At 39.4% G+C, this 23,464-nt stretch overlaps 1 protein-coding gene across 2 annotated transcripts in view; it reads right to left on the reverse strand.

Moving 5' to 3' along the window:
• Nucleotides 1–1,473: 1,473 nt before the first annotated feature.
• Nucleotides 1,474–23,464, reverse strand: part of CABLES2 (Cdk5 and Abl enzyme substrate 2) — a 36,625-nt gene continuing 14,634 nt past the window's right edge. Inside the window, exons 2-10 of one of the 2 annotated variants that reach the window (XM_039499261.1) lie at nucleotides 20,235–20,306; nucleotides 19,975–20,067; nucleotides 18,635–18,712; nucleotides 14,300–14,408; nucleotides 13,422–13,587; nucleotides 10,634–10,737; nucleotides 8,755–8,861; nucleotides 5,575–5,779; nucleotides 1,474–5,113 (exon numbers count right to left, since the gene is read on the reverse strand). In XM_039499261.1, coding sequence (XP_039355195.1) covers nucleotides 4,973–5,113; nucleotides 5,575–5,779; nucleotides 8,755–8,861; nucleotides 10,634–10,737; nucleotides 13,422–13,587; nucleotides 14,300–14,408; nucleotides 18,635–18,712; nucleotides 19,975–20,067; nucleotides 20,235–20,306 — 1,075 coding nt within the window. In that variant the 3' untranslated portion in view covers nucleotides 1,474–4,972. The remainder of the gene's footprint in view (nucleotides 5,114–5,574; nucleotides 5,780–8,754; nucleotides 8,862–10,633; nucleotides 10,738–13,421; nucleotides 13,588–14,299; nucleotides 14,409–18,634; nucleotides 18,713–19,974; nucleotides 20,068–20,234; nucleotides 20,307–23,464) is intronic. The other variant, XM_039499262.1, reaches the window with a different exon arrangement.

Here is a 23,464-nt window from a genome sequence, read left to right on the forward strand (position 1 = left end):
CCCTCCATGCAAGGATAATGTTTGCCAAGGGGGTTCATTGGTGGGTTTTTAAGTGGCTGAGGAGCCCAATTCATGCCTTGCAGATTTTCCCCACAGAAAGGATCTCCCCAAGGTGTGATCTTAGAGGAGACAGTTGTTGGCTGGACTGTTGTGCCCTTTCTTTCCTCCTTTGTCACTTCTGTCTCATGAGCACATCTGTACTCCTCAAAGTGGCCTGTGGCACCACTGTGTTGTTCCATGCTGCATCCTCCCAGTTTGTACTTTCAGATAGCAAATATCTCCAATGACCAGTGATGGGACACTAGATATGGAGGGTTCTGAGTTCCTACAGAAAATTCTTTCCCAGCTGTCTGGCTGCTGGGTCTTGTCCACATGCTCAGGATCTAAGTGATCACAGTATTTGGGATCAGGATTTTTTTCCAGGATCAGATTGGCAGAGACCCAGGGGTTTTTTTTGCCTTCCTCTGAAGCATGGGGCATGGGTCAGTTGCAGGTTGAGATTAGCATAAATCGTGAATTCTCTGTAACTTGAAGTCCTCAAATTGTGACTTACAGACTTCAGTAAGTCAGCCAGAGATTATGGGTCTATTACAGGAGTGGGTGGGCAAGGTTCTGTGGCCTGCAATGAGGTCAGACTAGATCAGTGGTTCTCATCTAGGGGTCCAGGGCCCCAAGGGGCTGTCAGCAGGCTTCAGGGGGGTCCATTAAGCAGAGCCATGAGATTTGCAGGGACCCAGGGCAGAAAGCTGAAGCCCCATTATCTGGGGCTGAAGCCCAGGGCCCTAAGCCCTGCCACCTGAGGCTGAAGTTGAAGCTTGAGCAATTTAGCTACATGGCGTGCCATGGGGCCCTGGGCAATTGCCCTACTTGCTAATCCGCAACTCTGGCCCTGGCTTTTATATGCAGAAAAGTAGTTGTGACATAAGGGGGCCGTGGAGTTTTTACAGGATGCTGTGGGGGGCGTCAGAAAGAAAAAGATTGAGAACCCCTAGACTAAATCATAATGGACCCTTCTGGCCTTAAAGTCTATGAGGTAGTAAGTATCTGCCTTGTTAAATGAGTTTGTCCTAGAGCTAAAAAGATGTATTAAATGAACAGTCTGCCTTATAAGAAAATTTCATACTGAAATGTGATTATGATTGCTGTAACTGAAAGACTAAATTAATTAGACAGCACTAGTTCCCATGTATATTTAGTCCGGTTCTCCAGTGTGTGTGGTCCTGTCACACAGTATTATTATTATTATTATTTTTTAAATAGGGCATTATTGAAAACCCAAATATGGGTTAAGGATTCAGGGGCAAATGTAGTACATGAAACTATCTAGAATACTTGTTTTGCAAATTGACTTGGATTACCTCTTTCTGCCAGGTATTTAGAAGGAGGCAAAGGAAAGGCTCATACAGCTAGTGTTCTTAAAGGAATCTTTTCCAGACACAAGCCAAAGTATGTCACACTTGATTGGTTACAAAATATGTATCAAAACAAAAAAAATTTATTTCACAGCTTCTCAATCCCAGTTTCATCAAAAGAAACTTAGACAAATTACAAACAAACTTTAATTTACTAAGACAAAACTATAACAGTTTACATAAAAATGTACAAGCTCCTATCAAGAGTCTTTTCGTTGTGCTGAATCTAAGCAGCACCATATTTACATGTGATACATAATTAAATCACACACCCAAATGTAAAGAGACCAGCATTTCTCTTTAAAGGAAAATAGATTATTTGTTTCTGCATGAAAAAGTGTAACATCTCTCTTAGAATGTTATGTTGGGTCCCATTTTGGTTTAGACATTGACAACATTGCAGTAATAATTTTCTACCACACAGTGGCAGCTTTTCTATAAGAAGGGAAATATATCACAATGAGGCTTAACTGAAATAGGACTCTAAGCCAATTTAAGGAAGAGAATGCTAACTCCTATAAAACATTACACACACACACGTATGTTACTGCCTTTGCCATCAGGATCACTATTTCTGTACAGATAAGTCACAGAAAAAGGTACCCAACATACACGTTGTAGACGGTTGGTTAAAATGACAATTTGGGATCAATAACCCATCTTCAGACTTGAATCAAGATTTCTATGGTGTTATAGAAATTTACACAGTGAACACTGTATATAATAGATCATTCCCATGATACAATTTTCACCCATAATATCTAGGGCTTTAGAGCTCAGAGCTTTGGATATGCACATGCCGAGGTTTAATATGAGAACCTATTATGGTAAAGCCTTTACTTAAAAACACTGCTCTGAAGAATACATGCTTTATCTTAAGAAGGTGTAACTCTACATTTTGCTGGAAGAATAAACCCAACTTGCCCATTTACACACTGAAGCAACAACCTGCAGCCTCACTCAGGCACAGCTTCCATTGCAGTCAATGTGAGGAAGGATTGCAAGATTAGACTTTAAGGTTTATATTTCAGTCAGAGCATCTTTTCTCCATTACATATTAGTTTAAAGCAATTTAACTCCTATAATTAACAGCAGGAGCGCAAGTTGTCTCAGAGCACTACATTTTTAGACATATTTATAGTAACATGACAAATGATTTTACATTTTTTGGACAAATACTCTGAGAAGTTTTACATTTACCACTTCCCCAAATATTTAACTTCCATATTAAGTTTGTCCATATTTAGATAAAGAAAAGGTATTGACTGATTTGGAAAAACCTGTAGCAGATAATGGACCATTATAAATTGAGTGCACTGCATTAATTAAAAAAAAGCTAAGTTGGCAACCCATAAGTGTTAGTCTAATACTTTAGTAAAATAGAACTTATAAAAAACTGGCACTAATTATTCAGTATAGAACTTTAGCATAACCAACAATTTTCTAACCTCTCTTTTGGAAAATAAATTCAATTGGCAAGTTGGATGTTAGTTATCTTCCAATTTAAAAAGTTTGTAAAATTCTCCCAGATTAAGAAATTAATCATTCATGTTAAACTTTACAGAGAAGCAGCTTTCTAAAATTCATGTCCTGCGCATTGACTAGAAGTATCAGAGGGGTCGCCGTGTTTGTTGCTTTTTACAGCTCCAGATTAAGAGTCCTGTGGCACCTTATAGACTAACAGAGTATTGGAGCATAAGCTTTTGTGGGTGAATAAGTCATGCATCTGACTAAGTGGCTATTCACCCACGAAAGCTCATGCTCCAATACGTCTGTTAGTCTACAAGGTGCCACGGGACTCTGTCGCTCATTGACCAGAAGGTACATATTTACTTGCACTAAAGTTGTTAAATAGAGCTACTAGGTTTAGGACTTGAGTAGTATCACTGCAGTTAGATGTATAAAATACCTTTCTAATGCTGCTTAAAAAGAAAGGCTCTAAGTTTCCTTCAATTTCACTGAAGTCAAACTGGCCTTAGGTAAAATGTAGTTGAATAGCAAGACTTCAGTTTTATGTTTGTTCTTATTTAGTGGCCACAACAAACACACAAGGAGTTGAAATGTCCAGTACTCCATGTATCAGAGACTAGGTAGCCTTTTTACCTCAGGAAGAGATCTAGTATCTAAGTTAGTCACAAACAAATACTTGGACATCGAGAAATTTTATATTATTTTTGTCCCTTGCAAACACACACAAACACTTATTTGTATCATAGTATTGCTTAGAAAAAAACCCAAGAGTGACTAACTGTATCGCTAAAGGTACAACATGTTTCAGAATTGTTTAAATCAAATGTCTGGGCAACAGTGGAAGAAGTTATTTAACCCTTGCATAAACATCAGTCTGCTGCTGAACATTAACCTCTAACTGAATGGCTGATCAAATGTGCAACAAATGCCAGTTTCATGAGGCCCATCACAGTGGCACAATGCTTGGAAGAACTGAGTAAAAAGTAGCAATTTAACAACTGGACATACTTTGTTTCATTGGCTTAGTTTGGAAGCGATAGCAGTACTGGCTGAAACACTTGCGTACAGAGCAGAGAAAGATCACTCATGATAGACATGGTCATGTTTAAAAAGGTGCCTAGTTTCAGGCTATAGTAAACAGTGGCATAAATCAAAATTATAAATGATAATATGGTGATTTCCTCTCACATGTAAGTCGATTTCTTATCTCCAACTGAACAATGAACTACAAGAACGAACTCCAAGCTGCTTTGCTGCAGCTAATGTGTTCAACAAGTGATATTTCACGATAGATTTCCAAACACAATCTTTCTTTCCTTTTTTAAAATAAAACCTTTATTCACCTATTAACAGTTAAAGAAGTTGACCTAGAATAGTTTCAGACTTGCTACCTATAGATCTATAGTACAAATCCCCTCTGTAATATTAGTGCAGATATACTGGAATTGTTTTCACTATATGCAAGGCAAATGCAGGTAAAGGATACATTGCTATTTAAATTCAGGATTCACTATTATGCAACATAAGTAACTTAAAGTACTGGTACCAGACCAGTCAGTTTTAGGCACATCTTTAAAAAAAATAAAGTATGCATTTTATTAATGTAAAAATGCAGGAAAATTCTCAGATACACTATTTGAAGTTTATGATTTTTTTGAATGGAAGTGTTTCTCCCTCTAGTTTCAAGGAAGAAAATAAAGGTTGAAACAATCTAAGAGAACAATAGTGTAGCATCCTTTGTAGGGAAGAACTGACCATTTCCTAGTAAAGCTGAAAAGGAAAATACAGAATAACCAGCAGCCACAAAGGTAGCTAGTTTGTGAATCATTTGTGCTTTAATGTCCAAAGGAAAATAAAGTTCAAGACAACCCTTTCTGTACCATCTTCTGATACAGGCTTGGTACCTGTATCATTAATGTACATCTTGACTGTTTAAAAATCATGCTGCAGTCTTCAAACTAGCTGTAGGCATGATCTGATGCATATTGTGACAGAGAAGGTCAGTGGCAAGTGTCAAATTCAGGAGCAAAATGTTCAGTAATGCTGTTAATCCCCAGAGCCACTGGTGAGCAGCTGGAATGTAGCTTTGGTCAGGCTTGCTGTGTGAGACGTCTATAATGAGGTAAAACTTGGTTTTCAGGAAGGTAGAGGACCAGCTCCAAAGCTACAAGCACTGTAAATTCAAATCCAATGAGATCTCGTCTGTTGAATCTGAATCTCTCTTCTAGTTTCTGCAATGGCATTTTTTGGGACAGGGAAAAAAAAAAAGACGGAAGAGAAAATCGGATCAGGAGTTATCCTCAGGAAAGCTACTAGATTGTCACAGATCATACCAGCATAAGAAAGAAAAGTAATCTTGTTAGGGCCTGAGCTGTACATATATACAGGATCAAATATGCAGTTGGCCTACAAAAAACTAGAAACAGACCAATTTATGGGTTCAACTCTGGTAACTGGAAGCCAAATTACCCAATTTGCATGCAAACAGGTTTTTGCATGCTGAAAGGGACAAGCCCAGAAGTTTTAGGGGTGCTGTTTGGAGATCAAATAAAAACACAGGCCGTTTCCCCCCAAAAAACAGGTGCCTAATTTTTGAAAAAGTCTTGGTCTTAGCTCATAAAATACAAGACTGCAACATTAATAAAAAGACAGAGCTTAGGACCGTGAATGAAAAAATTCAAACGATACTTACATCAATAAGGTGTTTCACTTCATGTTTCCTGAGATCACTGCTGATCTTGGCTGCAAGAAGCACACAAGCACCAGCGCACAGTTTGCGGTTCTGTTTGTTGAGCTTGCCTTGGAGAACAAGCTTCTCAAAGTAAACATACGCCATTGACACAGTAACTGGCTCTAGATTGCACTCTTCACTCAGGTTCCACATCTCTCTCTTTAAGCTGTGAGGAGACAAAATATCTTTATCACATGAAATGGTTTCTAAAAAACATTGGAAACTCTTCAGTGTGAAGGAAGCAAGGATTGGTAAAGGGACTGAAGCCCTGAATTTATTCATCTGGTTCATATATAATCCAGACTAGTTCTCAACAATGCTGTTACCAGCCGAAGGCTGTTTGGTGGCATATAAAGTGAACTGGTATTCTCAGTACAGTTCCCAGTGGACAGGCCTCCACAATGCAGAAGCTACCATGATGCTGGCATTAACTAGCACTTTCAGAGGCCAAGGAGACTGAACCTCCTTGTCACATGGAGGTAATCCCTCTATATCAGTTTTAAGGCAAATTGGCAGGGCAGTGGTGCAAACTTGTAGTGCTATTGGTCATGCTGTATCTGTGAAAGATTCCTCTCTAAACATGCAAGAATAGGGAGTGGGAGCAGTTGAAGAGAAGAGGGAAATGGGACTTCAGGGAACGGTGTCTGCATGCAAATAAAGAACTAGTTTTTTCAAATTTAACATTCGACACATACAAGACACTGTATATTAAACAAAAATTGATGTAATATCTCTGATTGTAAATATCTACAGTGGTTGTACTAAGATGATGAAGGGTATGTCTACACTATGAAATTAGCTCAAATTTACAGAAGTCTGTTTTTTTAGAAATCGTTTTTATACAGTTGATTGTCCCCGTCCCCCCCCCAAATGCTCTCAGTGCATTAAGTTGGCGGACTGCGCCCACAGTTCCGAGGCTAGGGTCAACTTCCAGGGCGTTGCACCGTGGGTAGCTGTGAGTAGCTATCCCACAGTTCCCACAGTCTCCGCTTTTGGGTTGAGATCCCAATGCCTGATGAGGCAAAGACAGTGTCGCGGGTGGTTCTGGGTACATGTCATCAGGCCCCCCTCTCCCTCCCTCCCTCTGTGAAAGGAAGGGCAGACAATCGTTTCACGCTTTTTTCCCTGGGTTACCTGAGCAGACGCCATACCACGGCAAGCATGGAGTCCACTCAGCTCACTGTCACCATACGTCTCCTGGGTGCTGGCAGACGTGGGACTACATTGCTATACAGCAGCAGTTCATTGCTTTTGGCAGCAGATGGTGCATTACGATTGGTAGCCATCATCATCATATTCCTGGGTGCTCTTTTAGCCGACCTCGGTGCGATCGGTCAGGGGCGCCTGGGCAGACATGGGAGTGACTCAGCCAGGTCATTCCCATCTTCTGCTGAGCACCCAGGAGATGACGATGGCTAGCAGTTGTACTGCACCATCTGCTACCAGCCTAAGATATAAAAGATAGATGGATCAAAACAAGAAATTGACCCGATTTGTTTTGTGAAATCAACAGCCTGCTAAACCCAGGGTTTTGAGTTCAATCCTTGAGGGGGCCATTCTGTGTGACAGTTGTTTGCATTTCTCCTTGATGCAAACCCACCCCTTTTGTTGATTTTAATTCCCTGTAAGCCATGTTGTCAGTCGCCCCTCCCTCTGTCAGAGCAACGGCAGAGGGTTGTTTCACGCAAAACCAGGTGAGGAGGCGACGGCAGCGGGGTGACGAGAAGGACAGTCATAGACGTCTCACAAAGTACAGGCTGGGCAGTGTGCACATCATGCTGATGAGCAAAAGTTTGCGGGCCTTTTCCTGTCTACCTGGCCAGTGCATTTGAGTTGAGAGCACTGTCCAGAGCGGTCACAATGGAACACTCTGAGGCCAATACCATCGAATTGTGTCCACACTATCCCAAATTTGACCCGGCAAGGCCGATTTCAGCGCTAATCCCGAAGGTGGAAGAAAAATCGATTTAAAGGGCCCTTTAAATCGAAAAGAAAAAGGGCTTCGTTGTGTGGACGGGTGCAGGGTTAAATCGAGGCAACGCTGCTAAATTCGACCTAAAGTTGTAATGTAGACCAGGCCTAAGTCCCTAAGAAAATATTCAGTATGTAAATATAAGAATTAAATAGCCAAACAGGAAACTGCTATTTTGATGAAACATATTAGAGCTGAGAAAATAAGAATTCAAGTCCCAGTAAAACTCAGTTCCAAATTTTTTTAAGTTAGCTGAATACTCTGTTCAAGTTATTAAACTGGTTTTCAGCGATTTCAAGTGGTGTCTGAATTTCCATAGGGCTCGATCCTGCCTACTCGCCATTCATAGGACTCCTATTGAAATTTATGCTCATGCACGGTCCCATTGAAGTGAATAGGACTACAGCGCATAAGGGTTTGTGGAGTCAGGGCCTAAGTTTGCTATTCACAGATGACAGTCTTCCCACTGGGAAGTACAGTTCTGTATCATCAAGACAATGCCCCTCCCTGAAGATAGAAGTTAAATGTGTTCATAGGGTATTTCTAAAATATCTGAAATTATATTTTGAATAATTGTATTTCTTATGGGTATTTATTTCACTAAAAGGTACTATAACAAATCACTGTAGTTTTCTTTAAAGATAATTGCCATATTGTGGCACAGAAAGGGGAAGTTGCCTGGATTTTTTTTCCCCCCATTCTGCAGTTTCCTATAACAAGCCAAAACCACAGGATATTTTCTCATTACTCAAATAGAAATAGATAGCCATGTGTCCCAGATGGAGGCACAGACTGCTTATAGAAAAGGTGGAGCACATTGTAGGCTCTGAAGTCCACTTAGGTTTTGATCCATAGTTTGCAGAAGGATTGTTGAGTCACTTGTAATTTGCTATTATATTAGTACTAAGTCAACAAAAATGCAGTATTAGTCTGAAAATAACTACTTTTAGGCTGAGTTATATGAAGACCATTTCCAGCATCCTAAGCATTCCTGTAACGGCTGCCATCCCACAGCCAGCTTAACTGGTATCAACAGATCATCAGTATTTAATCATATATACTATTAATAGAATACTTAATTCCATACAAGTTTTAGAGGAAGCAGCTTGTACAAGAGGCTTAAAGGACATTCTCTCTTTCCTTTCTATTCTCAAGTGCTTGTTTCTTACCTTCTGATTTTGCTCAGCGTTAGCTTGATGTGAGGAAACTTCTCTTTAAAAGTTTCATTCATGTCCTTTTTAAGGTCTGAGGGTTTCACGTATTCTATTACTGTGGTCTGAAATACAAGAGGCAAATTTTCTAGAACATTTGTGGTTTTATGGTCTGTAATGCATTATAGGTGCCCTTCAAGCATACCCCCTGTTTGATACAAAGGCGAGACAGACATGTCTTTAATAATATTTTGCACTCCTGTAGTGCACACCCAGTGCTTACAAAAATATTAAAATAATCTCAGCAATTTGCAAGACAGACAATTATCCCCATTTCACAGACTGTGAAACTTAAACCGGGAGGGTCAGTGACTTGCCCAATAGATCAGGCTCCCTTTCTAGTATAAGCTCCTCAGAGCCTGACATACAGGCTTCATTACCTACCCAATGCTTTACCTTTAACAAACACAGGGAAGTGTGGGGACACTCCTGTGAAGCTAGAACTCAGCTGTCAGTGACACTGCTCATCGTGAGAACTTCCCTACTAAACTATCATGATTGAGCCGTGCCAGTGACCAGTATGGAACGTTAGGTACTGTTACAGATGCCTGTTGTAGGCCACAAAGCCATCAGTCTGCTGTTAGTCTGTCCACATCTTCAAGTGCCAAGTATTATTTCATGGCCTATATGATGAGAGAGGAAGGAGTTCACTTCTTCCCAAAAACATTAAGGGTCAATAAAGGTGTGTGAGCAGGGCTATATGGTCTCATGACAAAGAGGTGCCAGAGAATGAAGTTTGTGCAGGGTAAAGTAAGCCTTCTGGCCTTAAGAGTGGTAACCTGCTGTTACAAACATCAGCATTACATGTTGAGGCACATAAGTTAGTGGAGTAGAGTAACTGCTAGACAAACAGTTGAAATAAGGTCATGTCAACGGAAAGCTGTAGTAATCCCAATCTCACTGCGATGCTTTGAAAAAATAAAGGAGCCAAAGTGTGGCAAAATGAAGAAATCCTAATTCTCAGACCTGGAGTAGACTACAGTTCCCAAATGACCCAAACACTGTCTTGCTGCTATGAGTCAGTTTCTCGTGAGAGAAGTGGCAGAGAATCCTACAGCTTCAGCTGACAGCGTTCCTGGGAACAAAATTAAACAATCCTGAAATCAGCGCTCTCTTTGGTTGTTGGATCTATTCTTTGATCTTTATGCTGTTTCTCTCGGTGTAACTAGCGGCCATTGTTTTGCAAGATTTCCACGCTCTAAGAGTTCCTTCAAATTTAATAAAATAGGAGTTCACTCCTGGAACAAACTGTCAGGAAGACTAATTGCTTTAATGTGTTAAGCAAAGTAGCTGTGCATAAACTAATCCCAGAGGCTCATAAAATTAATTTTTTGTAGCTACCACTGATCAGTGGTTATAGATAACAGACAAAATGTTGTTCTAAATTACTGATATCCAGTCATCGCCACCAGTTCTAATAGACAAGCTTTTGCTGCAACATCTTTAAAACGTGCCTTTGTCCATAATATTATTTAGGAACACTAACTAATTTATGCACTACTGAACACACATTCCTTGCATATTCACTACAATGGAGTCTATGCTTAATTGGGTCATCACCATCGAATCTCAGACAGAAGTTTAATCTCTCTGAGGACAGAAGATCCTTAGCGCTCTCTGGTAATCTATTACTAATGTAGTGTTTGGCACTGCTCTGTAACTCAGTAGTGCTCAAGTTCAAAGCACAACTATGTCTGTTTGAGTACTTATTGGGAAAACTATAAACAGGGCACATTTTATCCAAGGTAGTTCTTTACTGACACTGAGCATCCATGCGCTGAGTACGTATGCACAGGGAGCCAGAGGGCTGCTCAGTGAAAATATACCAATTTCTTACCATGTAAGATGCAAAGATGAGAACACGCTTGTGTTTCCCACAAGGCCATTGAGGATCATCCAGGAGATTCGGATTATACTCTGATGACTCACCAACTTCGTTTCCTGGAAGAATGGGAGAAGTAAATAAAGCATGAGTTGTAAGATAAAGCTCTTTTTTTTTTTGTTTAAGAAAGAGATTCCTGGGGGGATCCGTTAGCATGGGGCGGGCTTTGCCCGCCCCGTTTCCCGGAAACCCAATAGACACAAGAAGTAAGGGTGGCAATACCATCTCTAAGATTAGAGACAATCTGCAAATGGGAGAAGAAAATTCATTTAACTATCCTACTCAATGCCCCAAATTCTTGGGTCTGCAAATTCTGAAGCTGCAGGTCACCTACTCATGCTCCAGGAAACACTACAGTACATACTATACACCGACCACAAAGACAGTACTTGGAAGGCAGTGACAACAGGATACAAAAAGCAAGTGCTTTTTTTAAATAAGCACATTATTGGTTTGCAATTTTGTTTTGCTGCTTAAAAATAGTAATACATTGTATATGACATACAGAATGTGAAAAAGCATGTAAGCTCTACCATGAACCAAGAACTCATCCATAATGCAAACAAAAAAGGAGGATGAAGCACTCACACATTGTTTTTAAATAGTACAATACCCCATGATCTGAATAAAAAAAATACTCAGTCCATGGATATTACAAGGGTTTTAGTGAGAAGAATGAAGAATGAGACAACCTTATCTCCAACTGTCGAAGTCACAGATTTCAATGGGATCAGGATCTCTCTTTGCACCTCCCATATTCAGGCTTTAACCAGGGACCTGCCTTGCACTTAGCACAGTCTTGGAGCTGCTTTATGTTGTACTGGCTTGTAACAACCTCTTAGTAGCTATTACACCCTTTCCTTCCTATTTATGCTAGGGCAGGGGCGTGGTGGAAACAGAGGAGAAAAGAACTCTGCACTGTCTAGGAACATGTTATACCAGGCAAAGGCCACTTCCAGAGTGGCATAAAAGGGGTTGGAGCACAAGAAAGAAGCTGGCTCCTCTCTAAATTTAGAAAGAAGGTGAGCAGTTGTGCGGAGTAGGAGTCAGCTGGATGTTTTCATCATTAGTCCTTACACTGCTGAGTTAAAAGGATCCAGTTATTTTTGCCTACTGGTATTCTGCTGCACCTGGTGTTCTATTGTCATGTTACTTATATTCCACTGAAGTCAGCAAACTGTTAGAGAACACCTCTGGTACATTAGCAGCAGAGCAGGTTCATTCTAGCTGGAACATTCAAGCAGCAGAGGTAAAGGTCTGAAAGAAAGTTCTGTTTGTAAAAAAAAAAAAAAGTTATTTATGGGTGTTACGTAAGGATGCCAGAAATGGCACAGCATTGGAGGTTCTAGTTTAGTGGAGGGCAAGGGTAAAGTGGTTACATATGTTGGCCAGATACACAAAAGTCTATTTTATGGTCTCCTGTTAGAATATTGTTTAAGTGTGATTATAATCTGAAAAAAGTGACTAAAAATTATATCCATATGATTCCATATTTATATCTTTCCATGGTTCCAAATGTGCTCTTTTTGCAAGCAGAAAGATGAACACTTCAAATGCCAGTCATGCAGCTTTAAATCTGGATCTGAAAGTTGAACTGAGTTCTTGTCAGCTCATGCATTACCACACGTGATAAAAGATTCTGCACTTAGAATCACTGATGCATGAGCCACAACAGAACCAAGCTCACTTTCACAAAGATGTATTGACTCTACAGTATGAACAAAACGAACACATTTGTTTTGTAAAGTACGTGCAGGTAGCAGATCTGTTGAATTAGCTGTGTCACTTTTACATAGTTGCCTTTTTACCACTGAAGCACTGTAAGGTATATTGGTTTCTGGTTTGAACAGCAAGAGCTGGTGGGTTGGGGTGTTTAACTGTTAGAGAGGGACACTGGAAACATCTTCTGCAGGTAAGATGCCACTTAAATATCAGCGTTGAACAACTTAAATGCTGCTACTTTAGGGAATCTGATACTCTGGTAATTTGTTTGTATTTTGAGCAAAACTGTGACTAGACCTCTTATTCTGTAAGTGTGCAGAAATTGATTCCCCTCCCTACCTCTGGCATGACCAAAACTTGCACATGTGAAAATAGCAACCGCACCTCCTCACAGATGGCACAGACAAAATGAACTTGCTTACACTCTTAAAAAAATAAAATCTTTTGGGCAGTCAGTTGGACACATGAAGTCTATGGTATTTAGTCTGATTTTAAGAAAAATCACTTATAAGTGTTCCTTTAGGTTAGGTCTTGTTATGCTGGAAGGGCAGGGAGAGTTCTTCCTTACGTTTCCATGTGTTCAAGTAATTCTTAAGGAGTTCAGGGCAAAATTCTATCCTTTACAAAGTGTAGTGTTGTCTCTCCTGATAGGAAAGGTAACTAAATTGATTACACAGAAACAGGTAATAAAATAGCAATTCCAAAGATCAATGCTGTTTTGTTGTGTAGCCTTTTATCTCCTCTGAGCTTTTCACTCCTTTGTGCTTAGTTATCTTTAGTGAAGGGATCAGATGCTTAGACTAGTCTTTGGCCACAGCTTTAGGGAATGGCCTCCTGAAGAATTCTCAGCTATAACAAATCCTTCCTAAAAGTGCTTGTTGCTGATAGCCTTCAGTTCCTACTGTTATCTAGCCTTGTTCCAGGCAAATTTATTCCTGCCATTTTAGAGCATCTTACAAGGAAAGAGGGTATTGCAGTTCCCCTTGCATGCAAGCAGTACAAAACCATATGGGGTTTTTACCTATTTCTGTTCCTGGTGGTATTGTTTTAGTGGTTACAGTTTTATGTCTTGACCCCGTCAGACTCCGTGAAGCATTGAATCGACATGGAGGAGCAGCACCATGATTATCAATTTTGCGGCCAACAAGGGCATTGGTTGGATACAAGAACTTTGCATAGGACACAACCTAAATAAAGACAACACGTGTTAGCAATTATAGGAGGAGCTGTGAATTACCTCTATATTTAGGCTAACACTTTCCATTCTAAAAAAATGCTTGCAACTGTTTCTCAATAGTCAGCATTGTTTGCAACAGGCCTTGGAAAATTCAACAGGGAGAAAGCCGGGGCCAGAAAAGTGTTATTTCTTTGTCCCATTAAATTTCATTCAGGTTTGGCACACATATAAACGTTGGAGGAGTCACTATTTCTCTTTCAACACTTGCATTGTCAGCAGAATTTTGGTAGCATGCCAAATAACTGAACATGAATTTTCTAATCTGAGGCTGGGCCCATATCTGCACCAAAGCAGCAGCATCAGTGCACTGCTCTGGGAACCCCAGGAGAAGATAGCTTCTCTGCCAATAGGGAGAATGAACTGGACAGGGGCCTCCCCAGACCCAGCATGACCCTTGTGGCCCATCAGTGCCACATAGGGAAAGAGCTCTTCTCCACCTCCCGGGACACCTCTCATGAAAGGATCTCAAAGTACTTTATAAACAATAATTAAGCTTCAGCACCTCTGGCGGGATGGGGCAGGTCATTTAATGTCTATGCCTCACAGTCATATAGTGACAGAGCAGAGAACACCACTCAGACCCACCAATCCTCAATTCTCTACTCCACCCACAGCTCCATTCATTAGCATGGTGGACTCTACAAGAAAAAATATTTCTTTACCTTGCCATCAGCTCCAAGCTCCACTCCTTCCAATCCAAGAACCATCTCTGAAGAGACTGAAACACCACCAGAAGGATGTCGCTGTTTCTGCCCTTCCATTTTTAGATCACTGTAAATGAAGATGGATACTCAAGTGTACTATAAGAAACTGCATTACAAGTCTAACTTCCTCTACAGTAAACACTAGACATGCCATAGTACCGACATTAACACCACTGGAAAAAAATTCCACTCTGTCTTCCCATTCCCCTTTTCAAGCAAGCATTAATTTTTAAATGCTCGACTCAAAATGTAAGAGGTTCACTTAACTAGAGAACAATCTAACAGGATGGAAACTGGTTATTTTTAATTCAGCTCAGTATTATGCTTACTATCATTTAAACTGAGCCATATGTAATCTTTCTACACACGTGTACAACCCTATACTGCACTAACAAATGTACAAGTTTCAGGTAGCAAATGCAAGCAGCAAACACATTTTACATTACTAGTTTCCCTGCACTATCAGCTTACCTTTCAGTTACACTTTACTGACTGGAGCCCACCTTCATGAAGAACACACTGACTAAATAAATATAGAGATTTCTAGCAGAACTCTACTTTAGTAACAGCAATTTTGCCTCTTACTCCAGTCTAAAAAAATATTACCATCATCATTTGACAAGGAAAAGCTGAAAATAGTGGTACTCTAGCAGCCAGCTATAAAATGCAACTCTTTCAAGTGACCTTGCTGCTTTCCCATCAAGTGAGAGAAGCATTTCCCCATTGCCTATTTTTGTAGAAAGTATGTTTGCATACAATACAATTTCCACCAATAAACATCCGTTTCCTTCTTCCATAAGTTATGCACAGGACACAAATGACAACACAATTGTTTTAGCAAAGGTGGATTAAGAGTAAATGCAATACTTTCTGTAGACTATGTAAATCAAATGTCCACAGAGCTAGCTCAAAGCTCACAAGAGAGTCCTACATGGATTTTTCCTCTAGTTCTTCTCACTTATTATTCCTCATGTGTGAGTATTTGCAATTGTATTGTGTACACTTTGAGCACATTTCTTACATTTCCAAAATACATTGCATATAATTTGCCATAATGGATTGTTTTCAGTTCTTGGTAGTAGGCAAAGTTACAGTGGCATTCAGCATTTAATGTTATTTTCAGGGCTTAATACGTCTCTTCATAAAGAGTCAGAGGAGCATCTTAAAGTATTAATTATTATGGCTGAAAACGAGAGTCAGGAAAGATAGCAGTTGCCTTTACCTCTAGTGATATCAGCTCTAAGTGCAAAATAATGAACAGTCTGACCAAAATATTTTTAAAAAAGCTAATAGGGCACTGAGCACTACCTCAAAACTTTGAAGAGAACCAACTGCAAACAGTGCAATAAGGTGGGCAAGGATGACCAATCCAATGGAGTTATCCAGTTTCTCTTATCAGGACTGGCAAGTTTCCATTCCCTTTAACTTAAATGCTTGAAACTTCCCAACTCAAGTTGTTTGATGTTGGTGCTGGCTGGCCAAGGTGATAGCAAATCCCCTTCTCACATTATATAAAGGAAAAAACCTTTTAAAAAAAAACAACAACAAAAAAAAACCCCAACACACACACAAAGCCCAAACAAAAGCACAATTGGTGACAAATACCTATTGCACTCCATCTTTTTTGATTAGATTTTTTTTTTTTTGGCCAAGAAAAGTAAACTCAAGACTCCTAGCTCCAATCTTTTACTATTACTATTAGAGTGGTGGCAAAAGGAGGAAGGAGAGAGAGGTAGTTTGACTTTTACACAATATTTGAATCTTTTATTGAAAACAAAAACTCCTAAAAGTGTAGCATAACTGGTTACCTTAAAAAAAAAAAGGTTTCTATCCTAACACCACAACCTTATTCATTGTCAGATTTTTGCATCAAGCAAGATGTCTTAGGCCTTGATATTGCAAACACTTAGGCACTTGCTAACCCTGCACACGAGTAGTCTCATGATAAAATGGTTTCACATACATGAAGTTAAGCATGGGCATAAGTGTTTCCAGGAACATGGCCCTATTTCCCTTTTAAATCCCAAAGCAAACACCTCATAAAAACATAAGAATGGCAATAGTGGGTCAGACCAATGGTGCATCTAGCCCAGTATCCTGTCTTCAAACCTGCCTGGTGACATGCTTCAGAGGGAATGAACACAAGAGGGCAATGTATTGAGTGATCCATCCTGTCCTAGCTTCTAGCAGTCAGAAGTCTAGGAACACCCATAGCATAAGGTTGCATTCCTGACCATCTTGGCTAATAAGTTCATGGAGAATAGGTCCACCAATGGCTAATTCTTTTTTGAACCTGGCTATACTTTTCACCTGCACATTACCTGACAATGAGTTCCACAGGTTGACTGTATGTTGTGTGAAGAAATACTTCCTTCTGTTTGTTTTAAACCTGCTGCCTATTAATTTCATTGCGTGACCCTTGTTCGGGTATTATGTGAAGGAGTAAATAGCACTTCCTTATTCACTTTCTCTACACCATTCTTGATTTCACAGACCTCAATCTTTTCCCCCCGTTATTTGTCTCTTTCCCCAGCTGAGTGGTCTCAGTCTTTTTAATCTCTCCTCATATGGAAGCAGTTCCATACCCCTAATCATTTTGTTGCCCTTCTCTGTACTTTTTTGCGGTTCTAATATATCTTTTTTGAGCTGGGACAAACAGAACTCAATGTAGTATTAGCGATGTGGGTGTGTCATGGATCTATGTAGTGGCATGATGATTGTTTCTGTCTTATCTGTCCCTTTTCTAACAGGTCCTAACATTGTTTGCTTTTTTAACTGCTGCTGCACACTGAGCGGATGTTTTCAGAGAACTATACATGATGACTCCAAGATCTTTCTTGAGTGGTAGCAGCTAATTTAGACCCCATCATTTTGTAAGCATAGTTGTGGTTATGTTTTCCAATGTGCATTACTGCGGATTTATCAACATTGAATTTCATCTGCCATTTTGTTGCCCAGTCACCCAGTTTTGTGAGATCCCTTTGTAACTCTTTGGAGTCAGCTTTGGACTTAACTATCTCGAATAATTTTTTTTTAATCATCTATAAACTTTGCTACCTCACTGTTTACTACTTTTCCAGATCATTTATGAAGATGCTGAACAGCACTGGTCCCTGTATAGATCCTTGGGGGACTCTGCTAGTTACTTCTCCACTGTGAAAACTGACCGTTTATTCCTAACCTTTGTTTCCTATCTTTTAACCATTTACTGATCCATGAGAGGACATTCCCTCTTATCCCATAACTCCTTACTTTGCTTGAGAGCCTTTGGTGAAGGACCTTGTCAAAGGCTTTCTGAAAGTCCAAGTATACTATATCCACTGGATTGTTTGTGGACACCCTCAAAGAATTCTAATAGATTGGTGAGGCATGACTTCCCTATACAAAAGCAGTGCTGACTCTTCCCGAACACATCGTGTTCATCTGTGTGCCTGATAATTTGATTCTTTACTATAGTTTCAACCAATCTGCCTGATACTGAAGTTTGGCTCACCAGCCTGTAATTGCTAGGATTGCGTCTTGACCCTTTTAAAAAATATGATTAGTAGTTCTTCAATTTCATATCTGAGTTCCTTCGAACTCTTGGTGAATACATTCTGGTCCTGGTGAATTATTACTGTTTAATATATCAATTTATTCCCAAACCGCCTCAATCTGGGACAGCTCCTGAGATCTATCACCTAAAAAGAATGGCTCAAGAGTGGGACTCTCCCTCACATTCTCTGCAGTGAAGACTGACACAAAGAATTCATTTGGCTTTTCTGCAACAGTCTTGTCTTACTTGAGTGCTCCTTTAGCACCCTGATCATCCAGTGGCCCCAGTGATTGCTTGGCAGGCTTCCTGCTTCTGATGTACTGAAAATTTTTGCTGTTACTGTGTGTATTTTTCACTAGTTGCTCTTCAAATTCTTTTTGGCTTGCCTAATTATACTTTTACACTTGACTACTATGCATGGGCTTTTGGCTGTTGAATTGGGGAGGAGGGGGGATTTTACTGACTCTCTATGGGAAGTCTGGTTGAGTACTTTAATTGACATGGAATCAATTTGATTTTTATATTTTATTTTACTACTCAATGAGTGCATTGCTATTTTGTACATGCCTTAAGTCTGATGAGCACATTTAAAATATGCATTTTCTTTTGTTTCAGGGTATACTAAAATGGGCTATGGTATATTACAGTTACACTCACTTATGAGGCTACGTCATTTCATAAATTAGGCTGTTATATATGGTAACGGACTGGACATTTCAGAGCAGTGCAGATATATCAAGTTACAAATATAGACTCACCTGATTCGTAAGCTCTCCCCATACGGCAGGATAGAAAAAGCCACACATAAGGTTCGTTTAGCACAGATTAATACTATCCTGAAAGCAGACAAGAAAAGATTAAAATGAGAACTGAAACAAAAGTTTTCTGCAGCTATAAAACAGCAGCCTTGCTAGTAATCCTGTAGTTTCCTATGAAGTGTGCACACACAAGGTTTTTCTTAAACGGCTTCTCTAAAGAACCTAGGATGGTTGTGGAGTTTATATTAAAAATAGGGCAAGAAGTAAGATGGCTTAATTTGAAGCAAGGGAGATTTAGATTAGATATTAGAAAAATCTTTCTAACTCTTAAGGATAGTTAAGCAATAAACAGGCTTCCAAGGGAGGTTGTAGAATCCCCATCATTGGAGGTTTTTAAGATGAGAATTGGACAAAAACACTTGTAAGGGTTGGTATAGGTATACTTGGTCCTGCCTCTGTGCAGGGGGCTGGACTAGATGATCTCTTGAGGTCCCTTCCAACCCTACATTTCTAAGGTTCTATTGATAGAGGATACTTGGCTCCTACATAAATCATCCCCCCCCCCCCCCCAAGTTGTGAGAGCTTTACAAGAAGTGAGTACAGATTATTATCTTCATTTTACTGCCCACAAAACTCAGGCACAGAGAGGTTACATGACTTGTACAGGGTCACTCAACAAACTGATGGAACAGCCAGGAGCACAACTCAGGTCTCCAGACTTTCCATTCCATTCCCTATTCCCTGGAGCATACAGCCTCTCTAATTAGCTGGAGCTAAGAACAACAGTCTAGTGTTAAACACTATAAAATAGAACTGTAGAGTTTACTTATTTATGAAATTTGAGAATGATTCATTCTCTCCACTTCAAGAGCTGAAGTCACAAAGTTCTTTTCCGACCCAAACAATTCCCCAAGTGTCACACTGCTCAACCATCTGAGGCTCCCTGTTGGCTTTTACCCTCACGTAATCTTGGCAAATGTATTTGTATGGATACATTTTACATTTATACAATACATGTATATAAAATAGATGTATATAAAATTAAAAAAAAAATCTCATCTCTCCCACTCCCCCCCCAAATATATTTTAGATGAACATCCCATTTACTGCAGTGTCCAAGTATGAAATCTTTGGATAAGCCAGCCCGACTCCAACATTTGTGTGTGTTAAGCTGTAATTATTTGTGACCCAAATCTGCCAGCTTTACTCATGTAAACTGGTACTTATTCACATAGATGGATAGCCCAGCTAAACTCAGAAAGACTATTCACATGAGTTAAGCCCTACTTCATGCAAATAAGGGTGTCAGAATCAGACCCCAAGTGAATATAAAACATTACCTGCTATTCTTTGTATCATATTGTCTCATATTCTTGATGAAGTGCATCTTCTTCAAGCTTTTGTGTCTTGGAGATCCAGGTATGAGCTTAGTTCTGCAATTAAAAAGAATTATTCAGTGATCTAAAACAAAGATGTAAGTGTTATGATCAGATGGCGGCACTAGCATGCAGGACCTCAGATATTCAGCTTTGAGGAGGGTGGAGGGAGGAGAGGACTTGCATGCAACGAGTTAAGATTAATGCTGCTTTTGAAAAAGTACCTTCGTACACTGGCACATTCCACTATGTCTTCTAAAAATTCTAGAGAGCAGCGCTGGGAGATAAAACGCCTTCTGTAAAAATGTACAACACCATGAAGAGTGAACAATATTAGTTCATGGCCTTTGAGATCAGAAACTGCAACAGATCTATGAAGTCTTAAGATATTGTACTTCTCACAAAAGATAGCTGAAATATTCAAACCTCAGCATCTTTAAACTTCTGAAGAGGCCAAGAACCTTAGAGTTCCCAAAGCAAGCAGTTTATACTGAGTAAAGGATTTCATCTTTTTAAGAAGTTGGCTCTCTTAGCAAAGAGGTCATTTGACTAATCAAAATAGTTTCTAATCAAAATATATTCTATAGAACAGAAAAGCCTGCCTGCAAGTTACCACTCTTCAGGAATCTTTGCAATACAAGTTTAAAAGACCCAATGAGAGGTGTGAGAAAAATCACTCACCTTGGATAGGAGGGGGGAAAATAAATCTTATCTCATAGCTTGTGTGCTTTTCCTGAATTTGGAAAATTGGACTAATTACCTTTCCTGTGATAGGAGTTTAGACAAACTAAAAAAGCCTTTTTAAACAACAGTTCTGGCTCAATAAAAGCAACAGAAGGACTAAGGAAACTATAGAAAGGGCTATTAAAGAGGGTACTACATGTCCATGTAAAATCCTAAAATGGAAGACCGGGCGGGGGAGAATCCACAAGAAACTGAGATGGTGTAATGTTAGTGGTGTATCACATTAACGTGGGGAAAATGGACCTTGCCCAGAGGAACAGATTCCTATTGTCAAAGGCTTAGATCATTCATTAACCAGTGAAAATGTAAATGGGATCAAGGATTTGGAAGCTATATACGCCACAAGAATGATGTGTTCAGACCCAAATTGGCACTAAGAAGCCACCTCCAAGTAATAGTACTTCACTGTAACTATTCATATTCTACATCTTCTCCCTTTGTCTTGGTAGCCATAAACACCCCAGGTACTCAGATATCCGAGTTTTTCGTCTGTTCTTCTTGACAGATGTCTGTTAATTCTGTAACATGCACTGTCAGAACTGGACTAGTTTAGTACAGTCTCTGAACTGGCTTCTATTGATACAAGTAAGAGGGCTTTGGTTTAAAAAAAAAAGTTTTGTAAGATTTTAAAGACCAAGACAATGGAGTTTTTTGAAAATATAAGCAAATACCCCCATATCCCAGGGGAAACAACATGACAGCAGTGTTTACGTTAAGAACTATGAGAAACAGCAACTGTTTTTATTTCATCAAGAATAATTCTGTAATTGGAACTACAGAAGCTAGATATTCTCTTGCACAGCTGGCTCTTATTGACTAAGGATTTTCAGTTAGTCTCCTAGGAATTCCATCAAGCACTTAAAAAAATAAGCAGCTACACAAATTGGTAAATAAACTGGAAAAAAGACTAAAGGTCAAAATTGAAAGATGGAAAAAAAAAAAAAAAAGTCAGCCTGCTTTATTATTTGGGTGCCTAAACAGATTCATAGTTAAGGCCAGAAGGGACTACAGTAGTCATCTAGTCTGACCTCCTGTACCATAGTCCATAGGACTTTCCCAAATTAAAAACTACAGCATATGTTTTAGAAAGACATTCAATCTTGATTTTAAAATTGCCCGTCATGGGGATGCCATCACAGCCCTTGGTAAATTGTTTCAATGATTAATTACCCTCACTGTTAAAAATGTGCACTCTATCTTCCACTGAATCTTGTTATACCTCTGTCTGCTAGACTGAAGGACTCATTATCAAACCCCCCCCCCCCCAACATCTAGGTATTTACCGACTGTAATAAAATCACCTTTAAACCTTCAGTGTGCTAAGATGAATACGTTTAGCTACTTGAATCTATCGCTATAAAGGATTGGAAAAAGACCTTTAATTGTTCTTGTGGCTCCTCTCTGAAATCTCTCCAATTTCTCAACATCTATCTTGAATTGTGGACACCAGAACTGGACATGGTATTCCAGTAGCTGTCAGACCCAGTGCCAAAGACAGAAGTAATATAACCTCCCCTCTCTTATTTGAGAATCCCATTTATACATCCAAATATGGCTTTAAGTGTCTAACTTTAGGCACTTAGCTATCTAAAAAGTACATTTTTACTTCTAAAGTTATTATAAAAAGATTAAGATGACAAATGTTTATTTCCTCCTCCCCACCCTTGTAGTTACTTTTCTCAACTTCTCTAAAGATACTGTCAGAGCTGCCTATAAAGTGTGACTGGACTAACATTTTTAAGTAGTAAATAATTATCATGTAAAAGTTGCAACTATACAGTAATTTTCCTGCAAATGCAAGATCTACAGTTTGCATGGTAAGCAAAGACCCTTTATGAGAATATCTACACCTTTAAGTTAAATCCTTACCAGTTTTTCTTACTAAACTTAAAGTAAAAAAAGTGTCACTTTTAATAACCGTACAAAGAGAGTCTCCAGGAACAGCTCTGCCTACATATTAAGATGCCCTGGGATAAGGATTTTAAAATTAGATGATTTATTTTCTGTAGTAAGAATTCCAATTAGTATTTTGCACTTCACTATAAAATGCATCCATTCACTTTGTCCAAATTATTAGAAAAATAAATGCCTTCATACATTCCTGAAACCCAGTTAAAAAAAAATAATCATCATGATTTACCATTCTTGTCTACTTTTTGTAAGTGTGGGTCACTTACGAACCCAAGACAAACTACATTACTGTATGCATTTCTCCCCCTTGGCAGTAAAGGGCATCAAAAGCAACCGTTAAAAGCAAATGTTATTAACAACTAGTTATGGCTTAAGGGAATATGTAACGCCATTCTCCAATACAGAAGTTGGCATTTTCACTAGAAAGCAAATCTGACATCTTTAATTTCTCTTAGTGGAGTTGTTCAGGTGTTCTCTGGAAAGAGCAAAGCTCAAGCAAGCACTCAGCTGAAAAATCTGAATTGCTCCTTGTGTACAAGAATGGAGAGAATGTTAAATCTTCTCATTTGTGAGTTGATTAATGTTGGAAACTGTCTTTGGTAGTGTTCTATGGCTAGAAACTTGGTACATCCATGGGGAATGGATCACCTGTACTCCCCAATGTCCTCTGCCAAAACTGCAGTTTTAAAACATTTCTTTGCATAGCTCTTTTTAAAGTAGTTTCAATCCTACTCATGGTTATTTTGGAGCCATCACTGCCACAAGCATGGCTACTGCTGCGGTATTTCAGCATGCAATA

Source organism: Mauremys reevesii, linkage group 13 (assembly GCF_016161935.1).
Source record: "Mauremys reevesii isolate NIE-2019 linkage group 13, ASM1616193v1, whole genome shotgun sequence".
Lineage (NCBI taxonomy): Eukaryota > Metazoa > Chordata > Testudines > Geoemydidae > Mauremys > Mauremys reevesii.